Here is a 19,096-nt window from a genome sequence, read left to right as displayed (position 1 = left end):
GACCCTAAAATCACCCATTTAATAATCGTAGTTTGGTGGGTTGACTCACACATAAATAAATATCTTCAACTCATCTTATTTCATGCATGTTTTGAGTCATGTTATTAGATCGATCGTGTCATAATTGAAAACATGCATATATATGGTTCATAAAGTTTAGTCTCTCTCTCTCTCTCTCTCTCTCACCTCTTTTATGAATATTATTCTCATCCCACTCTAAACCCTACCCACGTCATAAACTAGTAAGAATTAAACCTATGAGCTCCACGATGTTAGTTAAATTAATAACCAACATGTCATAATTCACTAATTTTAAATAGTTTGTTTATGTTATCTTATAAATTCAAGGAATTCGAATACTAAGTAATTCAAAGACATGAATCCTTTCTAAGAAAATATATGCGTGGATGTGCATGTATTAGGAGTAATTTGAGAGCGAGTCACTGAGAATTGTAAGCGATCAATGTGTGCATTATAAAATTTATTTTACTTCAAATTCTTTTTTTTTAATTAGTACTAAAAAGATCACATCTTAATTAAACTTCCGCACAAGAACCTATAAATTTTAGAATCAATCATTCTATAGTATCATAAACTGATCACAAAACTGACAGATCACACTTAATTAGTAATAACTGGAAAAAATTTCGATGTACTCGGAAACAATCACTAATCCAATTATTAAGCCATAACTATCCAAAGAATGCAATAACTGTAACGATCGATCATCTATCCGTCCTTATCTTGCTCCATGAAGACCAGTTGCAGCTAGTTTCAGCATCCAGAGGTGGGGCTAGGGCTAGAAGCGACGTATTTTGCAGAGAGAGGGCTTGGGCTAGGAGCAAACGATGATGGCATCACAGTGATGGCAAGCTTCTGTCCCCCAACAGCACAGTGGTTAGGAGCTCCACAAATGTACCACTTCCTCCCTGGGGTTGCTAGGGTTATTACATCATGACCACTTGTTAATGGCGCAGTGCTGGCAGCAGCTGCACATTGTTGAAACCCGGTGCCGTTCACTTTGAGCACATTGTGCACTCCTTCTGGATAGTGAAAAACTGCACAGAAAATGTTTGAGCCTAAAAGTAATTTTGGCAATATCCTTCAGTGGATCTAACACAGCGGGCCGATACCTGCGGCCCAAAAATAAACATACTTGGTTTTGGGTTACAACTCCGCCTATTCCGGAATCCATGAGGAGAGCGAAGTCCTATTGGAATCAAGTAATAGAGATTGACCAGGAAACTCCAGTCAATAATCCTTCTACGACAAGGAGCGGTCGAAACCCTAGGTATATATACCAGGTTTCAAAGACAGATTAAGGATCTCTCTCATATCAATCAATCCTAGCGATTACAAAGCCTCCCCGGAGCAAACCTTCAACCTTGTTGAAACCCGGTGACCGTGCGCCAGTCCTAGTCTCTCCAAGAGCCGACTGTCAGCATCACCAGACCAACCCGGCGACCACACTTCCAGTCCCAGTCTCCCAGCGAGCCGACTGCGAGCGCAACCGCCACCGTTACTACCAGCGAAGCAAGGGTAACGCCCTCGCAACCCAGCGAAGCTAAAGTCACGCTTTAGCGCAACCCGTGCTTTCTCCAAACTTCCCAGTGATTGCTCTGCTTAGTCTACAATACTAGGTATCGATTCGGTGAACGCAAGAGACCACAACCAAAGTCCTTATCCGTAAGGCAAAAGTCTTTTTCCGAAAGGCTAGAGAAGAACCCTGTGACGAGGTTGGTGCTCTCCTCGTCCACAGCGCTTGAAGAAGAAGTCAGGTCAAGGGACTACCCCAACGACTGCACCCCGCGGTGCTGGCACGCCTGCGCAATCACTCGCTCAAAAGAGACAGTTTGCAAGCCAACTGGTTTTGGAGCCAAACATTTTGGCACGCCCAGTGGGACCAAACTAGTGTCTCTTCGTGAACGGTAGCCATTGGGAAGTCAAGCGAAAACCCTTACCAAAAGGGTTACGCTAACTGCCCAAAGCATAAGACCTCCAGTTACAAGCCGCATTCTCGCGCGGATTGTCGTGGTCTTTCTGAGCAACAAGTGACTCAAAGATTCGCTCTTCATCCCCATCCAACCGAGATGTCGACGGAAAAAGGAGAGAATCGTCCGACCGCTGCTGAGGGTCAAACTGTCACTAACAACCAGGCCAGCGAGCCGGTTGACACTGTCGCTAGCTCCAACACAGCGACGAGTGTGCAAAGAGAGGCTTTCGTTCCGAAGCCTATCCCAGAAGGGGCCTCCTCCGAGGTCGCGTTCGCAATTATCCTGGAGAACATCGAAAACCACAGCAAGAAGAGAGCTGCTGACCTTGCGAGGGATAATGCGAGAGCCGACCAGGTCATACGCGAGATAAACCAGCGTATTTCCCAACAAGCGGAGGAAACTAAGCAGCAAATCTCACAGACTGAGAATGCTTTGATGGCCCATGCTTCAGGTATCACAGAAGAGCAGAACCAGCGCCAGAAAGGAATAATAGAGGCCATTGCGAACCATACGAAGCAAACAACGGCTGACATGGCTGGTCTCCGTAAAGATGGAGAGATCCTCGCAACCGAGGTTGCCATGCAGAGGGCCGAGCTGAACCAGGCTAAGGAGGTATTAAACCAGACCTTGGGTGATCCCAATGCTATCCTTGGTTCTCTTGGCCAGCCATCCGGTTCGGGCAAATACGTGCCACCGAACCAGCGCGAGAAGGTTAGCAGCCATACTGCTATACCTGCCGCAACTGTTGCTGCCACGCCGCTGAAAAACAAAGAACAAGCGCTAGTTATCGGCGGCAGCAAAGATAAAGGTACTGCCTCAAGTGGGCAGACTACCAGGCAGAAGCACCAGGCCTCAAAGGGCGCTGGAACCTCGTCCGATTCTACGTTCGTTCAATACGACAGCGACGGGGCAGAGAACGTATATCAAGAGCTGCCGGGAAGCTACTATGGGATTGACCAGGCTGGTAATCCGGTTAGGATAACAGCGCTGGCAAAGGAGATGCCCATACCGGCAGTAACTCTGCAGCAGCCAGGTACAACTCGCGTTGTACACGTAGGAGAAAGGGCAACTACAAATACCATTCAAGCCATACCATTACAGGCTGCTGCTCGCCAGAATGCGGCGATACCTCCTCCTCCAGGTCCTGAGTACGTAAGACGCGATGAGGTGGAGGAGATGATTAGACTGGCCAATCCTAGGGCCCAGATGGATGGGGTCTATGAGGGACCTTTCCCGCCGCATATAATGCTCGCGCCTTTCCCCAGGGGCTATAAGAACATTATATTTGCTACTTTCTCAGGGGAAGACTCCGAGAATGCGGCAACCCATCTGGCCAGGTTCAGGGTACAATGCGGCCAGTACCAGAATGATAACATCCTCAAGTGCAGGATTTTTGGCACTTCTCTCTCAGGAGCTGCCTTCAGGTGGTTCTCCAAATTGCGGCCAGGAACTGTAGCAGATTGGCCTGCAATGGAAAAGCTTTTCCGGGAGACTTTCGGGGCCACAGAACCTGAGGTAGACTTGGCTTCTCTCACCCAGATGGCCCAACAGCCCACAGAGTCCGCTGTGGCCTATCTTCAGCGCTTCCAGATTCAGAAGGCCAAGCTGAATGTGATCCTGCCAGAGAAAGAATTGATCAAGTTGGCGATCAAGGGCTTAGAGCCTCGCCAGCGAAAGAAGCAGCATGGCAGCATGATCCAGTCAATGGGAGAGCTCATCACAGAGGTGGGAAGCTTCGAACACCTCCTCAGAGAAACTGACGCCAGGAAGAATGCGTCCAGAGGAACATACGTACCAGGGAAACATCGCACTGTAGCGGCCCTGAGCTACCAGCCGGCTACGTATGATCCTTACTACCACTATCACAGTGAGGACGTGGCTCCGGAGGACGAGGAGGAAGATGAAAGCGACATCGCCGCTTATGAGCTGACAGGGAGAAAGAACCCAGCCTTAAAGCAATTGAAAATCTCCAAGGAACCTGTCAAGCTCAAATCGATGGCCTTCACTAAACCTGAATTCGCGACGTATACATATGATGCCAACAAGGCACACGAGCTTCTAGATGAGATGATCGCCGCGAAGATGGTGAAGACCGACTTTGGACCTTTTCCTCGACCAGATCAGCTGAAAGGAAAGAAGTACTACAAATTCCATAACCTGTGGAACCATAATACAGCTGATTGTGTGAAGCTCAAGGACCAGATTCAGGTATGGCTCAACAACGGTAGTCTTCAGGTGGAAGCTCCAGTAACTGCAGTAGCGCTTGTTGACCTAAACCCTTTTCCTGATACTGGGATTAACATGGTCGATGTGAACTGGACCAAGCAGAACCAGAGGAAACCAACTCTGGATTTGTCCACGAAAGGACAAGAAACAGAGCCTAAAGAGGCTCCTGCCCAGAAGAAGGCTAAACCATTTGGTCAAGCCTCGCCAGTAGTGTTATGCTCGCGGTGCAAAGAAGAGTGTGGCATCCAAGTGCCGCACGAAGAGGTCGAGCAGACATTTCGTTTTGGCTCTTTCCCGCCCATTAAGTGGGCTTCGCCATCACGACACTACCAGCCTCCCAGCCCAAGAGAAAAGGAGAGAATGGGGTCGCCTACATCGCCAAAGGACTCCAATCTGTTCAAGAAGCTGAAGGCAGCTACGGCTGATCAGAAGATGGAGGAAAAGGTCGCGAACAAGCACAAAGACATTCTGACCAAGCCCTACTGATAGAAGCATTTTAATGTGATATTTTAATAGTTAATTCCTCACATTTTGCTTAGTTAATTCCTTAACGAATCGATTTTTAATTCAATTTTTATTTTTAGGTACATTGGAGTAGATGATGATGAAATAAGTGTTAGGTCCATAAAATGATGGAGAAAAATGGAAATGCACTAAAAAGGTCAACTTTACACATTTTCCTACTCCGGCTAGGAGAAACCAAGCCAAGCAAGGAAGAAGGAGCGACCACCTGACCAAATGAACTTCAAATGAGCTGAAACCTTCCAGATCCATTCTAGACATCCTAAGAAACATTTCTTATGAAGAGTGCAAGAGCCAAAAAGAAGTGGAAGGCCTTCAAACAGTCAGCCCAATGTTCTGCAGAAGCAAAACTGGAAAACTGGACCTGTAAGGAGTCCAGCAGAAATTCCGGCCCAAACACATGGAGATAAATTCTGAAAATTTTACAGAATGATCTACACTCATGATGGATCATTTCATATGAAGAAGTCACGGGCAAAATCTGAAGTCTTGGTGGAGAATTAATTGAAGGAAAAATGAGTAGAAAGTGACTCAAACCTAACAAATTCCATTAGTGTTTAAATATTCAAACCTAACAAATTCCATTAGTGTTTAAATATTCAAACCTAATAAATTCCATTAATGTTTAAATGCTCAAACCTAACATATCATCATTTGTTTAAATCCAAATAGTTTTGCTTGGTAGCCTATAAATAGAGGCTACAACAAAGAAGAAAGGACATTCCTTCATCCATTCCATTTTCTTTGTCTCTCCATTTCCTTTCCATTTTCCTTTCCATCCTCTAGTTTCAAGTTTAGTCATCTCCACGAGTTCAAGCAAGGCCAAAGAAGAAGAAGAGAAGCCGTGAGCACTTCCATCCATAGCCATCCTTGAAGCTTGCTTTCGAGTTTCAAGAATCCACAATGTGAATCATCCATCTCATCTTCATCCACGGTGTAATCCTATTCTCCTTTGTAACCTTTGCTTTGAATTTCGTTGGTTATGAACTAGTTGACATATATGTTTGAACAAAGTATTATTTCTGGAATTTTTATGATTAATTGAGAATTTTCAGATTCATATATTGTGATTCGAGAGTTGCTTATGTGGGTTTGTTTAATTAAATTTGCGTTATAGATAACTTTTGTATTTTAATCTTATGTGGTTGCAAACACTTAGGGTTTCGATATGAATGGTGCTAGGTTTAAGAACATGAAATCGACTTTTCGTTTTGTGTAAACTTGAATCAAAGTAGTAAAGGTTTTGTACAAAGATCGAATTTAATTAAAGAGAATTGCAATTAGGTGGACTTTTCCATACTAAGTTGTACACTTGAGTTGATAGCCTTTCTCTATGTGTAATGCGTTAAACATGACATGATTGACTAGCTTTCTAGGGTTTGATTGCATGTTTGATAGGATTAATCTAGGTGCTTTCGCTTAGGTTAATTAGCATTGAAAAGTAAAAAATGGGAATTCATTTGCTTTCGAATGTTTCACATGATCAACTCCTTTCTCATGACTTAGATGAACAATATTAGGGTTTGAATCAATTTTAATCATAAGTTTCGGTTTTGATCTTTGTTCCTTCATTCCATTCGTATTTTTATGTTTTTGCATTTTAATTGTTTTTGTTAACTTAGTTTCATTTTCGAAAAAACCAAAAACAAAATCCCCCCTTTTCGTGTAAAATGTTTATATTTTGTGAATACATTTGTGAATATTATACTTTGTTTTAATTTTAATTGTTTAATTGTTTGACAATGACAGGTGTACCCTCAATCCCCGGAATAGAACGATCCCTATTTGCTTATACTACTAACGATCTTTTCAGGGTTAAATTATGCGCTTGCTTTGAGCGTATCACCTACATACCACCTGCTTCAACCGCTACCATCAAAGAAGGAAAGTGGTACACCAGGGAGAAGGGGAAGGCAGTGGAGATAAGTCCTTCCAAGAAGCGAAAACTGCAGCGCAGATTTGGTGAAGCCAAGCGCGCGCTAGAGGCTTTAGACCAGGGCCTGATCAAACCGTCACAGTTGGTCAAATCTCCTGAGCAGTATCAGAAGGAGATGGAAGCGCTCGCTGCCAAGCCATTAGTGGCTCCTCGCAGTCTGCGAAAGCCAGCGAGCTCAGAATCTGGGGCATCTAAGCCCAATGTTTTTTGTAGGATTACCAAGGAGAGAACACCTCCGCTGGCCAGAAAGGAGAGCTCGCCGTCCAGGCGACCACACGTCAGGCGCAGGTTGTCTCGCGAGGAACCAGAAGCCAAATCCTCGGCTTTCGAGAGACTGGGGGGCAAAGACAAGACTACCGACACGTTACAGTGGAGACCTAAGAAAGTCCAGAGTTTGGTGGTCGCTCCCCCAAAGGCGGATATTGCTAGGGAACTAAAGCCAGATTCCCTTGAACAAGCTTCAGTGGTTCAAGAGCTCGAACAATGTGAAGTAAAAGGCCTCACCGAGGAATCCTTAGTGGACAGGTTGGTCAAACAATTCAACACGGATATCCCTGTCCACGAACCCAAGCTTAACCTGGAGGACGACATAGATGAATTCGAAACGTCCTGCAATATGGTTTATGTGCTTCCAGCGCTGTATGCAATGCCGGTCGCTGCTCAGGAATGCGTAGAAGCTGAGGAATGTAATACACAGCCTCTGCAGATCACGTCAGCGGTCACGGCACCTGTTGAAGAGGCTGTCTTTCTGGAAACAGAGGACGCCAACAGTAAAGAATTCTTCATGAGCTTCACTAGGCCAACACCTGCTATGGTCCAACACATGAGACCTCTATACATCACAGCAGAAGTTGGCGGTACCAAAGTAAGCAAGATCATGGTTGATACCGGAGCTGCTGTTAATGTCATTACTACCAGGACCATGCACCTGCTAGGGATCAAGAAGGAGAAGATCCAGTCGACGTCTCTTACTCTCAAGAACTTCGCGGGGACTGTAACAAAAACCTTGGGTTTACTTTTCTTGCGTATCAAGGTAGGTCCAGCAGAGGGAGTTTACGCTTTCTTTGTGACAGACTGCTATGCGGCCTACAGCGCTATCCTGGGCAGAGATTGGATTCACCGGAGCTACTGTGTTCCGTCAACCCTCCATCAGGAACTTATTATGTGGAACAGGGAGACAGACAAAGCTGAGGTGATCAAAGCGGACCCTCGTCCTTTCCCAGTATCCGCAAACTATGTAGATGCCAGGTACTACTTGGAGCCTATCGCTCCATTGCAAGTCAGTGGCATCGATAACAAAGGCCGCCCCACAGGGGTGACGGCCTCTGAACTGGCACAGTGGGGGCTTACGCTCGCAAAAGAAGGCTTAGAAAGGCCTGGCCACGCTGTGCCTAAACCCTTGAACGATTAATGGATTACGACCTTCCAGAGGAAGGGATAGAGGCCCTCCACTCGCTGCATGAAAGATTATCATCATATCTAGTGGAAAAAGAGGCCTATGAGCAAATCGCGACTTTAGAAATCGTTGAAGAGGGACTCTCTGATCAGGAACAAGAGGATGAGGTAGAAATCCAGCTCGCTCCGGCAGCGTTGGACGACACGCCTCCTAAGGTCAGAGATCCTACCGAGAAAGTCAATCTCGGAACAGCAGATGAGCCTATGGAAGTGGCTATCAGCGCTTACTTAGAGCCTAGCGAGAAACAGAGGCTTATTGACTTATTACTAGAATTCAAGGACTGCTTTGCGGAAAAGTATGAAGATATGCCTGGCCTGTCACCAGACTTGGTTTGCCATCAGCTACCAACACTCCCTGACAAGAGGCCTGTGAAACAAGAGCCGCGAAGAATGAATTCAGAGACTCAAATCCTCGTTAAAAAGGAGGTCGAAAAAATGCACAAATCAGGCATTATCAGGGTGGCCAAGTACAATCAGTGGCTATCTAACATAGTGCCTGTCCGAAAGAAGAATGGTAAGATGAGGGTCTGCGTAGATTACAGAGACCTTAATACTGCTACACCTAAAGATGTCTACCCCATGCCGGTCGCGGATATGTTGGTAGATGCCGTTGCGCGGCATGAATTACTGTCCTTCATGGACGGCACTGCGGGGTATCACCAGATTCCGGTTGCAGAAGAAGACAGACACAAAACCGCGTTCCGCTGCCCTGGGTTCGCGGGCGTTTTTGAATATGTGGTTATGCCTTTTGGACTGAAGAACGCTGGAGCGACTTACCAAAGAGCCATGAACCTAATCTTCCATGACATACTTGGAAAGATTTTGGAGGTTTACATTGATGACGTGGTTGTCAAGTCTCAGAAAAGAGGGGATCATATCACAGACCTCAGGAAAGTATTCGAGCGCATGCGACAGCACAAGCTTAAAATGAATCCTGCTAAGTGCGTTTTTGGAGTTCAAGCAGGAGACTTTCTAGGGTTCATTGTCCATCAGAGGGGAATTGAGGTCCCTGAAGACAAAGCGAGCGCAGTTATCAACGCATCTCCGCCACGCACGAAGAAAGAGCTACAGCGCTTGCTTGGTAAAATCAACTTCCTGAGACGCTTCATCTCTAACTCTGCAGGTAAGATCCAGCCTTTCTCTCCTCTGCTGAAGCTGCAGGGCCAAAGCGAGTTTGTCTGGGAACATAAGCACCAAGAGGCTTTTGACAGAATCAAGGCCTACCTGGCGAGCCCGCCAGTGCTCGTTCCTCCTAGGGCTGGATTTTCATTAAAGCTATATATATCAGCAGCTGAGGCTTCTATTGGCAGCCTACTCGCCCAAGACGATGAGGATGGTGTCGAACATGCCATATTCTACCTTAGTAGGATACTCACAGACTGCGAGACAAGGTACACTCCAATGGAAAAGCTATGTCTCACATTGTACTTCTCAGCGTGCAAGCTGCGCCACTACATGTTATCCTTTACCACTTGCATCATCGCTCAGACTGACTTAGTCAAGTACATGCTATCGCGACCTATTCTGAGAGGCCGCATTGGCAAATGGGTGTTAGCTTTATCTGAATTCTCACTACAGTATGTGCCACAAAAGGCAGTAAAGGGACAGGCTATCGCAGATTTCCTCGCGCACCACCCTACCTTAGACATCCCTATAGTGAAGGAGTTAGAAATAGCAGCTGTGGCCATCACTCGGCCAGATTTGGCAAGCATCCCAGAGTACGCTATTTTGTACCAAGCCACAGTCTCCTTACAGCCCTGGATACTATACTTTGACGGTTCAAGAACGGAAACGTTAGCAGGGGCCGGGATTGTTCTGGAAAATCCAGCGGGCGATCGGTTCTCTTATTCTTTCCAGTTGGAGTTTAAGTGTACCAACAATCAAGCAGAGTATGAGGCCCTTATCATTGGCCTAGAGGTTCTGCTAGAGTTAGGGGTGAGGGACGTTCAGGTACACGGCGACTCTTTGCTCATAATCAACCAGCTCCAAGGAAAGTACAAGTGTGAAAGCTTTTTGCTCATACCCTACATGCATCGTGCCATTGAACTTCTAGATCAATTTGACGATGTAGACTTGGAGCACATACCTCGTGAGCGCAACTTTGCGGCCAATGAACTCGCTCAATTGGCTACAGGCATTACATTGAAATATGGCGTTCGCGAGCGCATTCTGAAAGTCGAGCGCCGCACACTGCCTTCGTGGCTCGCGCGGCCTGACCCACCAGACGATCCAGTCGTCGCGGTCCTCGAGCCTATCGACGTTGATTGGCGCATACCGTTGATTGACTACCTCAAGCAACCAGATCTTACAACAGACAGGAAGATTCGTTTTCTTGCCTTGAATTATTTCCTTAGAGGTGATGAGCTGCGACGACGTGGAGAAGATGGCGTAGACTTTAGATGTGTCTATGGCCGCGAAGCAAAACGATTAATGCGCGAAGCGCACACAGGAGTATGTGGAGCCCATCAAGCGGGCCCCAAGATGCGTTGGCTTATCAGAAGACATGGGTTTTATTGGCCTAGCATTTTGAAAGATTGTATCGCATTCGCGAAAGGCTGCCAAGACTGTCAGGCGCATGGTCCGGTGCAGCACATTCCCAATATTCCCATGCAACCCATTATTAAGCCTTGGCCTGCACGAGGCTGGGCTTTGGATTTGATTGGGATGATTCACCCTCACTCTTCGCTCCAGCATAAGTTCATCATTGTGGCCACTGATTTCTTCACAAAGTGGGTTGAAGCTGAACCATTGAAGGAGGCTTCCGGCGCTACCATTCGTCAGTTTATCTTTCAGAATATTATTTGCAGGTTTGGTATCCCGGAAGTGTTAGTCTCAGACAGGGGGGCAGCGTTTATGGGCGGTGATGTAGAGAAGCTTGTCAATGAGTTGGGTATTCAGTTTGTCCACAGCACACCATATTATGCCCAATCCAATGGTCAAGCAGAGGCCAGTAACAAGATTATTATCACCTTGCTCAAGAAGATGCTTGTTGAAAACCCCAGACAGTGGCACGATACGCTGTATGAAACCTTATGGGCGTATCGTACCTCCAAGAGGAATCCCACTGCTACAACCCCCTATGCGCTAATGTTCGGCCATGATGCAGTCTTACCTTTGGAACTCAACGTCCAATCTTTGAGCGTCCAAGATCAGCATCACTTGATCGGGGAAGATTATGTTCAGGCGATGTGGCAAGAACACGAAGATCTCAGCGAGCAACGCTTGGCAGCTTTGGACAACTTGGTCTTGGAAAAACAGAGGATTGCTCGCGCCTATGACAAGAGGACACGTGGTCGTAGTTACAAAGAGGGTGATTTGGTTTGGAAGGCTGTTTTGCCTTTTGGCGAGAAGTTGACCGGTCGCGGTAAATGGACTCCGCGATGGGAAGGACCCTTCGTTGTTCATCGCATTCTGGAGCGCGGGGCCTTTCACCTCAAAGATTTGGATGGCGGCCTCCACCGCAATCCCATTAACGGGCGTTTCCTGAAGAAATACTACCCTAGTGTTTGGGAGTTTGACGATCCACCGGATCAACCTTCTTCTCAGACAGGGGGGCAACCTTAGTCTACCCAGGTTCCCAGGTTCGCTTCGTCCATATTCAGGCTTTTCCTGTGGCCTTAGTATCCTGTCCTTGCTTCACCTACACATACTAGGGGGCAACACTCTGTACATTGAGGCCTTATACCTGAGGCCTTTTTCGTTCATTCAGGCCTTATTTGAGGCTTTTCGTTCAAAAATTTCAAATTTCAATTGCAATGTTTCTTTTCTTTGACATTATGGTGTTAAGAATGCATGTAATGGCCTATACCTGAGGCCTTATTTTATACTTTGATTTGCAAAAAAGTGTTAAAAACTTTCATTCATAAAGTGGCTTTGCGGCCAAAAGCAGTACAAAGTGCAAATCAAAATAATTACATTTGCGGTTTACAAGGCCAGAAGTGGCTTAGAGTAAAAACCATAAAGTTACAGATCTACTGATAGTTTCTGGATCTTGTGGCAGCAAAGGGGCTGTGCTCGGGCATTCCTACTCTCCCTCTCTTCACCCACATGCCTCCTCTCTTTGAGTTGCAAGCCGCTACCGTCTGTACCGGACCAAAAAGGAAGGAAATAATCCATCGCAACCCTTTTGGGAAGGATTATCCTCCGGGATGGAGATGGTCTTCACAAAGAAGCGCGACTCACAACCACATCTACCTCCAGGGGAAAAACATAAGTCACACAGTCAGACCCTGGAAGTAGGCTACGGAGCAAGAACAGGCGACCCATATTGGTCTTCCGCCCTTCTTCCTCCTGCTCCACGCGGGCAATCTGAGAGAGGAGACCCCTCAGAATCGGGTTCCGCCGCTACGGGAGCACCACATGTTCTTTGGTCTAAATGAAACCGGTGGGTTTCACCGCGACTTCCAGAGACCAAAGACATGAGGTTGGACCTGAGGTTAGGCCATAAGACCTACCCAGGTATTGAGGTTAAGCCATAAGGCCTAGGAATTTGAGGCTAAGGCTAATATCGTGAGGAGAAGATCGTAGAAACTGGTGGAAGAGAAGTAGAGATTTTGTTGCTATCTCTGGGAAACCCATATTCGTTTGTGTATATCTTCTCCCCAGAGTGCAGGTATTTATAGTGCCAGTCTCAGTGGCTTTGACCGTACGATGGTTAGTTGTGATATTCTCATCGCCATCAATGAGCGTATCAATCGGAGTTAAATGCTAAGATCTCGGAAATGAAGATAATTGAAAGCGTGTGGGAGACGGAGCAGTCTCCAAGGAGGTAACCGCTCCGTTTCGAGATTATCTTTTCAGTCTTTTCAAACGGTTTTAAAGCAATAAAGGCAACTTAAAGCGTTGAACCGTTTGAGAGAATAAGTTATTATTTGGGCCAAGCAAAGTGGGCTAAATAGTAAGTTAATAATAATAATAATATTGTTCATACCAAATATGGGCCTAATTCTAGGGGCCCAAAAGTCTTCGGCCTGCATGGGTCAGGCGAAGGAAGAGTTCGTCCAAACGAAAACTGGCATCCGCAGCAGCTTGTGCGGCTTGTTGGGCTGCCACGCGTGCCTGAGCCAGTTCCTGGGATAGCGTCTCGAGAGCAGCGAGGGGTTGTTCCAACTGAGGTTCTGCATGAACGAGCATAGCAGTAACATCGGTTAACCGGGCTTGAAAGGCCTGAATTTGGGACCTCAAGTGGTTCCTCTCGAGCGTCAGTTCCCTGATGAGGTTAGCTTGGTCACCCAAGAAGTCGCGCGCGGTCCCCGTTTGCTGAGTAAGGTTCTGATAATGCATTTCGGTCTGCCTGGCTTGCGCATTCGCGACTGCCCGCTCGTTGAGCCCTTGAGGAAGATCCTGCAACAGTTGATCAATTTCCTGGAATTGTTCCTCAGTGATGGCTCCCTCGCGGAGGAGCACCCTCAAGTATTCTAAGACCCTCACAGGCGCACCAGGAATCAAGATATCAGGGCCCAGGAAGCGGCGAAGGCCTTCTCTGACTTCATCTACGACCCCAGGGGGGGGTCACTTCAAGTACACGAGCTAACCTTTCCAAAGTAGAGGGAGTAGGAGGCTCAGCGACAGGGGCCTCAGGAGGTTCAGCGATAGGTACTTCTGGCACTGTTCAGGTACCTCCGGCGCTGGTTCAGGAAGGTCTTCCAATTCTTCAGCTTCAGCGACTTGGGGGGCAGGGGGAGGAAGTTCCTGATCAACCACGTTAGGAACAGGCTCAGCAGCTTCTGCTTCTACTGCTCCGATTACATCGTCCCCAGTTCCAACGACGTTTGGAACCTGGAAGAAGACATTATCAGAATACTTGAACCAGGAAATAATGATGAAATAGTTGGTTAGGGGGAATACCTCTTCGATTGGGGGCTCATACACAATGATCGCTAGCATTGTCTCTGGGCTAGCTTCGCTGGGAACAGGAATTGAGTCAGGCGCTATCTGTTCCAGGACAGGAACGTCGCTTGGTTCCTCGCGAGGTGCATCCAATAGCAGTACTCTATTTTCAGCCTCCGGCGAGCTGTCATCTATGATCTGCACTGGTATCGAGGCCAATTGTGCATTATCTACAGCGCCCGCAGGAGGTGGAGAGTGGTTCACAACAGTTGGCGCTGGGGCTTGGGAAGCAGATGTGCCTTCACCAACAGTTGAAGATCCTTCTTCAGCATGTCTCGAGGACCTGTGGCGAACCTGCAAATGAGGATTGTTACAGAGTCACACAGAATGAAAAGAAATTTCTAACAAGTGCTTAGTGTGCTTGTGTCTTACCAGTCGGTCAGCGATTGGTTCATCTTCTGCCCACAGGTCAGTTCGAGGATCAGAACGACCGCGCTTCCAAGCCGAGAGAGCAGCGATCTGTTAGAGGCAGGGGATTAGGTATGACTCGTAAAGAAAGCATGATTTGTACAAACAGAGGGCTCTTACCGTTTGCATGTCATCGTCATCAGGGGAGGATTCTTTGTCCTCAGGCTCTATCATTACTGCCTTTTGCTTCCCAGACTGGCCAGCGGCTTGGGAAGCGTTGGCTGCGCGACTGCCAGAAAGTGGCGCGTTCCCCTGGAAAAGCAAAGTTTGAATTTAAAAGGGGAGGGATAAAAGAACAAAAGGGACAAAACATGAGTCAAGATTAGTTACCTCTTGAAGGGGTTCGCGGATTACGATACCAGCTTGGGCCTGACGTGGGGCTCGCGCGGATCGCGGAGCCGGTTCAGCAGCAGGAGGAGGAGCTTGTGCAGCGTCTTCAGGGATGCGAGCAAGTTGATCAACGTCGGCGGCGTAGGGATATCGCAGTTCCCCGAAGATGGCAGCGAATACCTCATCGTGCTGTTGCCGCCAGCAGTTAACAGAGACTTCTGCCCACCATGCTTCATATCCTTCCTCAGTCGCGTCCACAGAGTCAATCTCTTTGGCCCAGTCAGGAAGATCAACCAGCGCGAGCGTGCTTTGTGCTGGCGGAGGCCCAGAAAGGGGCCCAATTCTACGCCAAGAAGTATTGTAGTTCCAAGCATCATACAGAGGGAATGGCACTAATTGGACAAGACCAAGTTGACGAGCGAAATGTTTGGGAGCGTAGAGCTCATAACTGAGTTCGTCAGCGGCAATCCTGATGTCGGAACAGGAGATCTCGCGGCGAAAAGCCAAGCGCGCGCGATCACTGTAGCGAGAGGCGCCAGGGAGGAATCCATGTTCAAGCGGAGCTGGGAATCTTCTACTCAGCACTAAGTCGCAGTACGGCATCTCGTGCAGAAAGTACAAGTATGTGAAGCACTCAAAATAAGGAGGGGATGTGTACCTTTCGCCGCGACTGAGCCATCGACCCAAGAGTTGGTCAGTAGGCGGAAGTAATGGGATGTCGTCGCGACTAAAGTATGGAAAGTAAATTTGAATCCAGAAGTCAAGGATCCAAAAGGGGCCAGAAATGCTAGTCTCAAAGGGATGCATTGTGGCTTGATACAAAGTACGGTAGAGGGCACCTAATACTGGTTGTCCTAGTCCCACACGGTGGCCGTTGTAGAGGGCCGTCGCCAGAGAAGTCCAGGCACCAGTGGGCTTACAGGAGGAAGTGCAGAAAATAAATTTACAGAGCCAGTACTCCAAGAATGCAATCCTGCCAGTCGCATTGTGCTCCTGGCGGTAATAGGCCAGCCACCGCGGATAGGAGCTGCTATGGGCGCCGCGACCATGTTGGGCCATGGTGGAGGTGAAAGTATCAGAGTCGAATTGGCCATGCAGATAGGGTTCACCATCAATGGGTAGGCCAGTAATGGTGAGAATGTCCAATAAAGTGACACTCATTTGGCCAAATCGAAAATCAAAGGTGTTGGTAGCAGTGTTCCAGAAACAAAGAAAGGCAGCGAGTGGAGAACGATTGCCACCGCGCGGAAGACGAAAACAAAGATCGATAGTATGGGTGATACCTGCTGCGTTCCAGCGGGCTAGATCTCGAGCGCGTGCTTCCTGGTACCAAGAAAGCTCTTCCGCACTGATGGAGGATGGCCAATGCCCTATTTTTGATCGGTGGATAGGGGCACTCCAACTGGTAAAATCCCCAGGAGTCCTTCGGAGGACGGGGATGGGGCGACGAACAGGTAGACCATAAGAGGCGACGGCGTCGGCCGGGAAAGCATCTCGCGGCGTTGGGCCCAGTCCGGCATGGTGGTTCGAAAGTCGGAGGAGCAGAGGTCTTTGGATGGTGGTCTGGAGAATCAGGCTGGCACCAATCCCAGTTCCCCAAGAGCGTGCAGCCTGTTCATTCAGCTCTTCTTCTTGGTCGATAACCATCTTTTTCGGGGGAGCCATTTCTGGGTTTCTGTGAGAAGGATGTGTGCAAAAGAGGGTTTCTGGGTTTAGGAGACTAAAAGAGTTTCTGATGTGACAGGTCTGAAGTGGCTGCGGATTTAAATAAGAGATTTTGTGAGGGAAACGATGCGACAGAAAGGCGTTTTCTCGAGCGAAAGGACGCAACCCTCATTAATGATATCGTTTCAAGTATTGAACGCGTCGTTTTAGTCCCCTTCAATCAGTTACACTTTCATGGGCCTGATTTCGAGGCCTGGGGGGCAATGTTTGAGCCTAAAAGTAATTTTGGCAATATCCTTCAGTGGATCTAGCACAGCGGGCCGATACCTGCGGCCCAAAAATAAACATACTTGGTTTTGGGTTACAACTCCGCCTATTCCGGAATCCATGAGGAGAGCGAAGTCCTATTGGAATCAAGTAATAGAGATTGACCAGGAAACTCCAGTCAATAATCCTTCTACGACAAGGAGCGGTCGAAACCCTAGGTATATATACCAGGTTTCAAGGACAGATTAAGGATCTCTCTCATATCAATCAATCCTAGCGATTACAAAGCCTCCCCGGAGCAAACCTTCAACCTTGTTGAAACCCGGTGACCGTGCGCCAGTCCTAGTCTCTCCAAGAGCCGACTGTCAGCATCACCAGACCAACCCGGCGACCGCACTTCCAGTCCCAGTCTCCCAGCGAGCCGACTGCGAGCGCAACCGCCACCGTTACTACCAGCGAAGCAAGGGTAACGCCCTCGCAACCCAGCGAAGCTAAAGTCACGCTTTAGCGCAACCCGTGCTTTCTCCAAACTTCCCAGTGATTGCTCTGCTTAGTCTACAATACTAGGTATCAATTCGGTGAACGCAAGAGACCACAACCAAAGTCCTTATCCGTAAGGCAAAAATCCTTTTCCGAAAGGCTAGAGAAGAACCCTGTGACGAGGTTGGTGCTCTCCTCGTCCACAGCGCTTGAAGAAGAAGTCAGGTCAAGGGACTACCCCAACGACTGCACCCCGCGGTGCTGGCACGCCTGCGCAATCACTCGCTCAAAAGAGACAGTTTGCAAGCCAACTGGTTTTGGAGCCAAACAGAAAAAAAATCACGAACATATTAAATTAGTCAGTTCCCATGCCCAGAACTAAAAGATAGGAATTGCATGTTTGTAGAGAGATCCTTGTGTATTATTAATTTACCAAGGTTGTCGCCAACGACGAACATCTTTCCCCGAGCCCAAGCTTGGTAATCGAAGTTAGTAGTCCAACCTTTGTCATCACCAACAACATAATCTGTTGCCAAGGTTAAAGGGGCTGCAATAGCTAGAGTGGCCAGGATAATGAAAAGCTGGGAAGATCCCATTACGTACAGTTCTCTAGCTATGAACTTAATTGTTTTGAGATATTATGATGTGCTTAATAAGTTGAACTGCTGCCCATTTATAGGGTTCGGTGTTCTTGATCAATTAGTTCTGCTTGTTGGCCATCCACGAAAGTTCGTCGCATAGGGGGTGCCAACGGACGGCACCGCATGCCGGACGGCACAGGAATATTTGAAAGGATCTTTGTACAAAGTATACAAATTGTTGGAGCCATTCCATTTGTAATACTAGTGCGTGTGACCATATCAATCTATCTATTGGTGGCCTAGGTAACATATGATAATCTAGATTTTCAATTACTAAGGTACATTTCGACACAATATAAGTAAGTACATTAAAGTAATTTTCATTTAATTTTCGTCCAACATAGAGTTTCACATAATTCATCCAAGACATTGAGATAAAAGTTGCATAGTCCTTAGAACGCGCCTAGAGAAAAAAAACCCCAAGCGTGAGATCTGTGCTCTCTCCCGGTCGGACGCCGCCGGTGCCCCCACCGCAGCGCTCCGATCCGGGAGAGGAGAGTTCTTGGTGTTGTGCTCCTGCCATTTTTGTTTCCAACTGATGCTTCTCTCCTTGGTTTGGGTTCGTGTAGGAAGTTGCTGGTGCGAGCTGATCGGAGTCGGCGGTTCAAGCGATGGGGTCGATGGGTTCCAGATCCGGTGACGGCATAGGGGGAGAGGGCGGGTTTGGGGGTTGTCAATCCCGATCCGGCTGTTGGATCGGGTAGTTTGGGCAGCCGTCGAGCAGATCGGAGACCCTGTATGGTTTGGATCTCGATCTGGGTTGGCGTTTTGTCCCAAGGGTTGGTGTTTTGCTTCTTGAGGATGCGAAGGGGCCGCGGATCTGTTGTGATCCATCGTCGGTGGTCGGTTCTTGATCGGGGGCCAATTGGATCACCAGCAAAGGTAGTAGGAAAGGGATGTGAGAGTCGGAGTGAAGCTGAGGATGTGGTGGGTCTGAGCCAGAGTTGGGGTCGGGTGTAACTTGTTTCTTCAGATCGGGGCATGTCTTGGTTTCTGTTTCTGGATTTGGTTTTGCTCGGATCCGGCTTTGGTCCAAGCTTGGCGGGTGCACTGTGTTTTTTTTCAGTTTTTTTCCAGTTTTTTGTTTTTAGATTTCTGTTGTTTGGTTGTGGTCGACCCGCTGTTGGGTCTTGTTGGGCTCCAATGCATTCAAACACCAACGCCTATTGTGATGTTGATCCTCTAAACAGATCCTATCACGTGTATTCACTAGCCGACGAGGCAGAGATGACTGGTGCGCATTCCTCCTACTTGGGTCTGAGCCACGACTCAGTTGGTATGCC

The 19,096-nt window shown here is 47.7% G+C and overlaps 1 protein-coding gene across 1 annotated transcript; it reads right to left on the bottom strand.

The window, feature by feature from the left end:
- Positions 1-555: 555 nt before the first annotated feature.
- Positions 556-17,798, bottom strand: LOC133741730 (blue copper protein-like). The gene is made up of 2 exons (XM_062169445.1): positions 17,606-17,798; positions 556-1,058 (listed from the first exon to the last, which is right to left on the bottom strand). Exons 1-2 carry the CDS (start codon positions 17,766-17,768, stop codon positions 775-777), a joined length of 447 nt encoding a protein of 148 aa, XP_062025429.1. The 5' UTR covers positions 17,769-17,798; the 3' UTR covers positions 556-774.
- Between the last annotated feature and the right edge of the window lie 1,298 nt (positions 17,799-19,096).

This window comes from Rosa rugosa, chromosome 4 (genome assembly GCF_958449725.1).
Source record: "Rosa rugosa chromosome 4, drRosRugo1.1, whole genome shotgun sequence".
Lineage (NCBI taxonomy): Eukaryota > Viridiplantae > Streptophyta > Magnoliopsida > Rosales > Rosaceae > Rosa > Rosa rugosa.
This window is presented reverse-complemented; position numbering and strand designations above follow the sequence as displayed.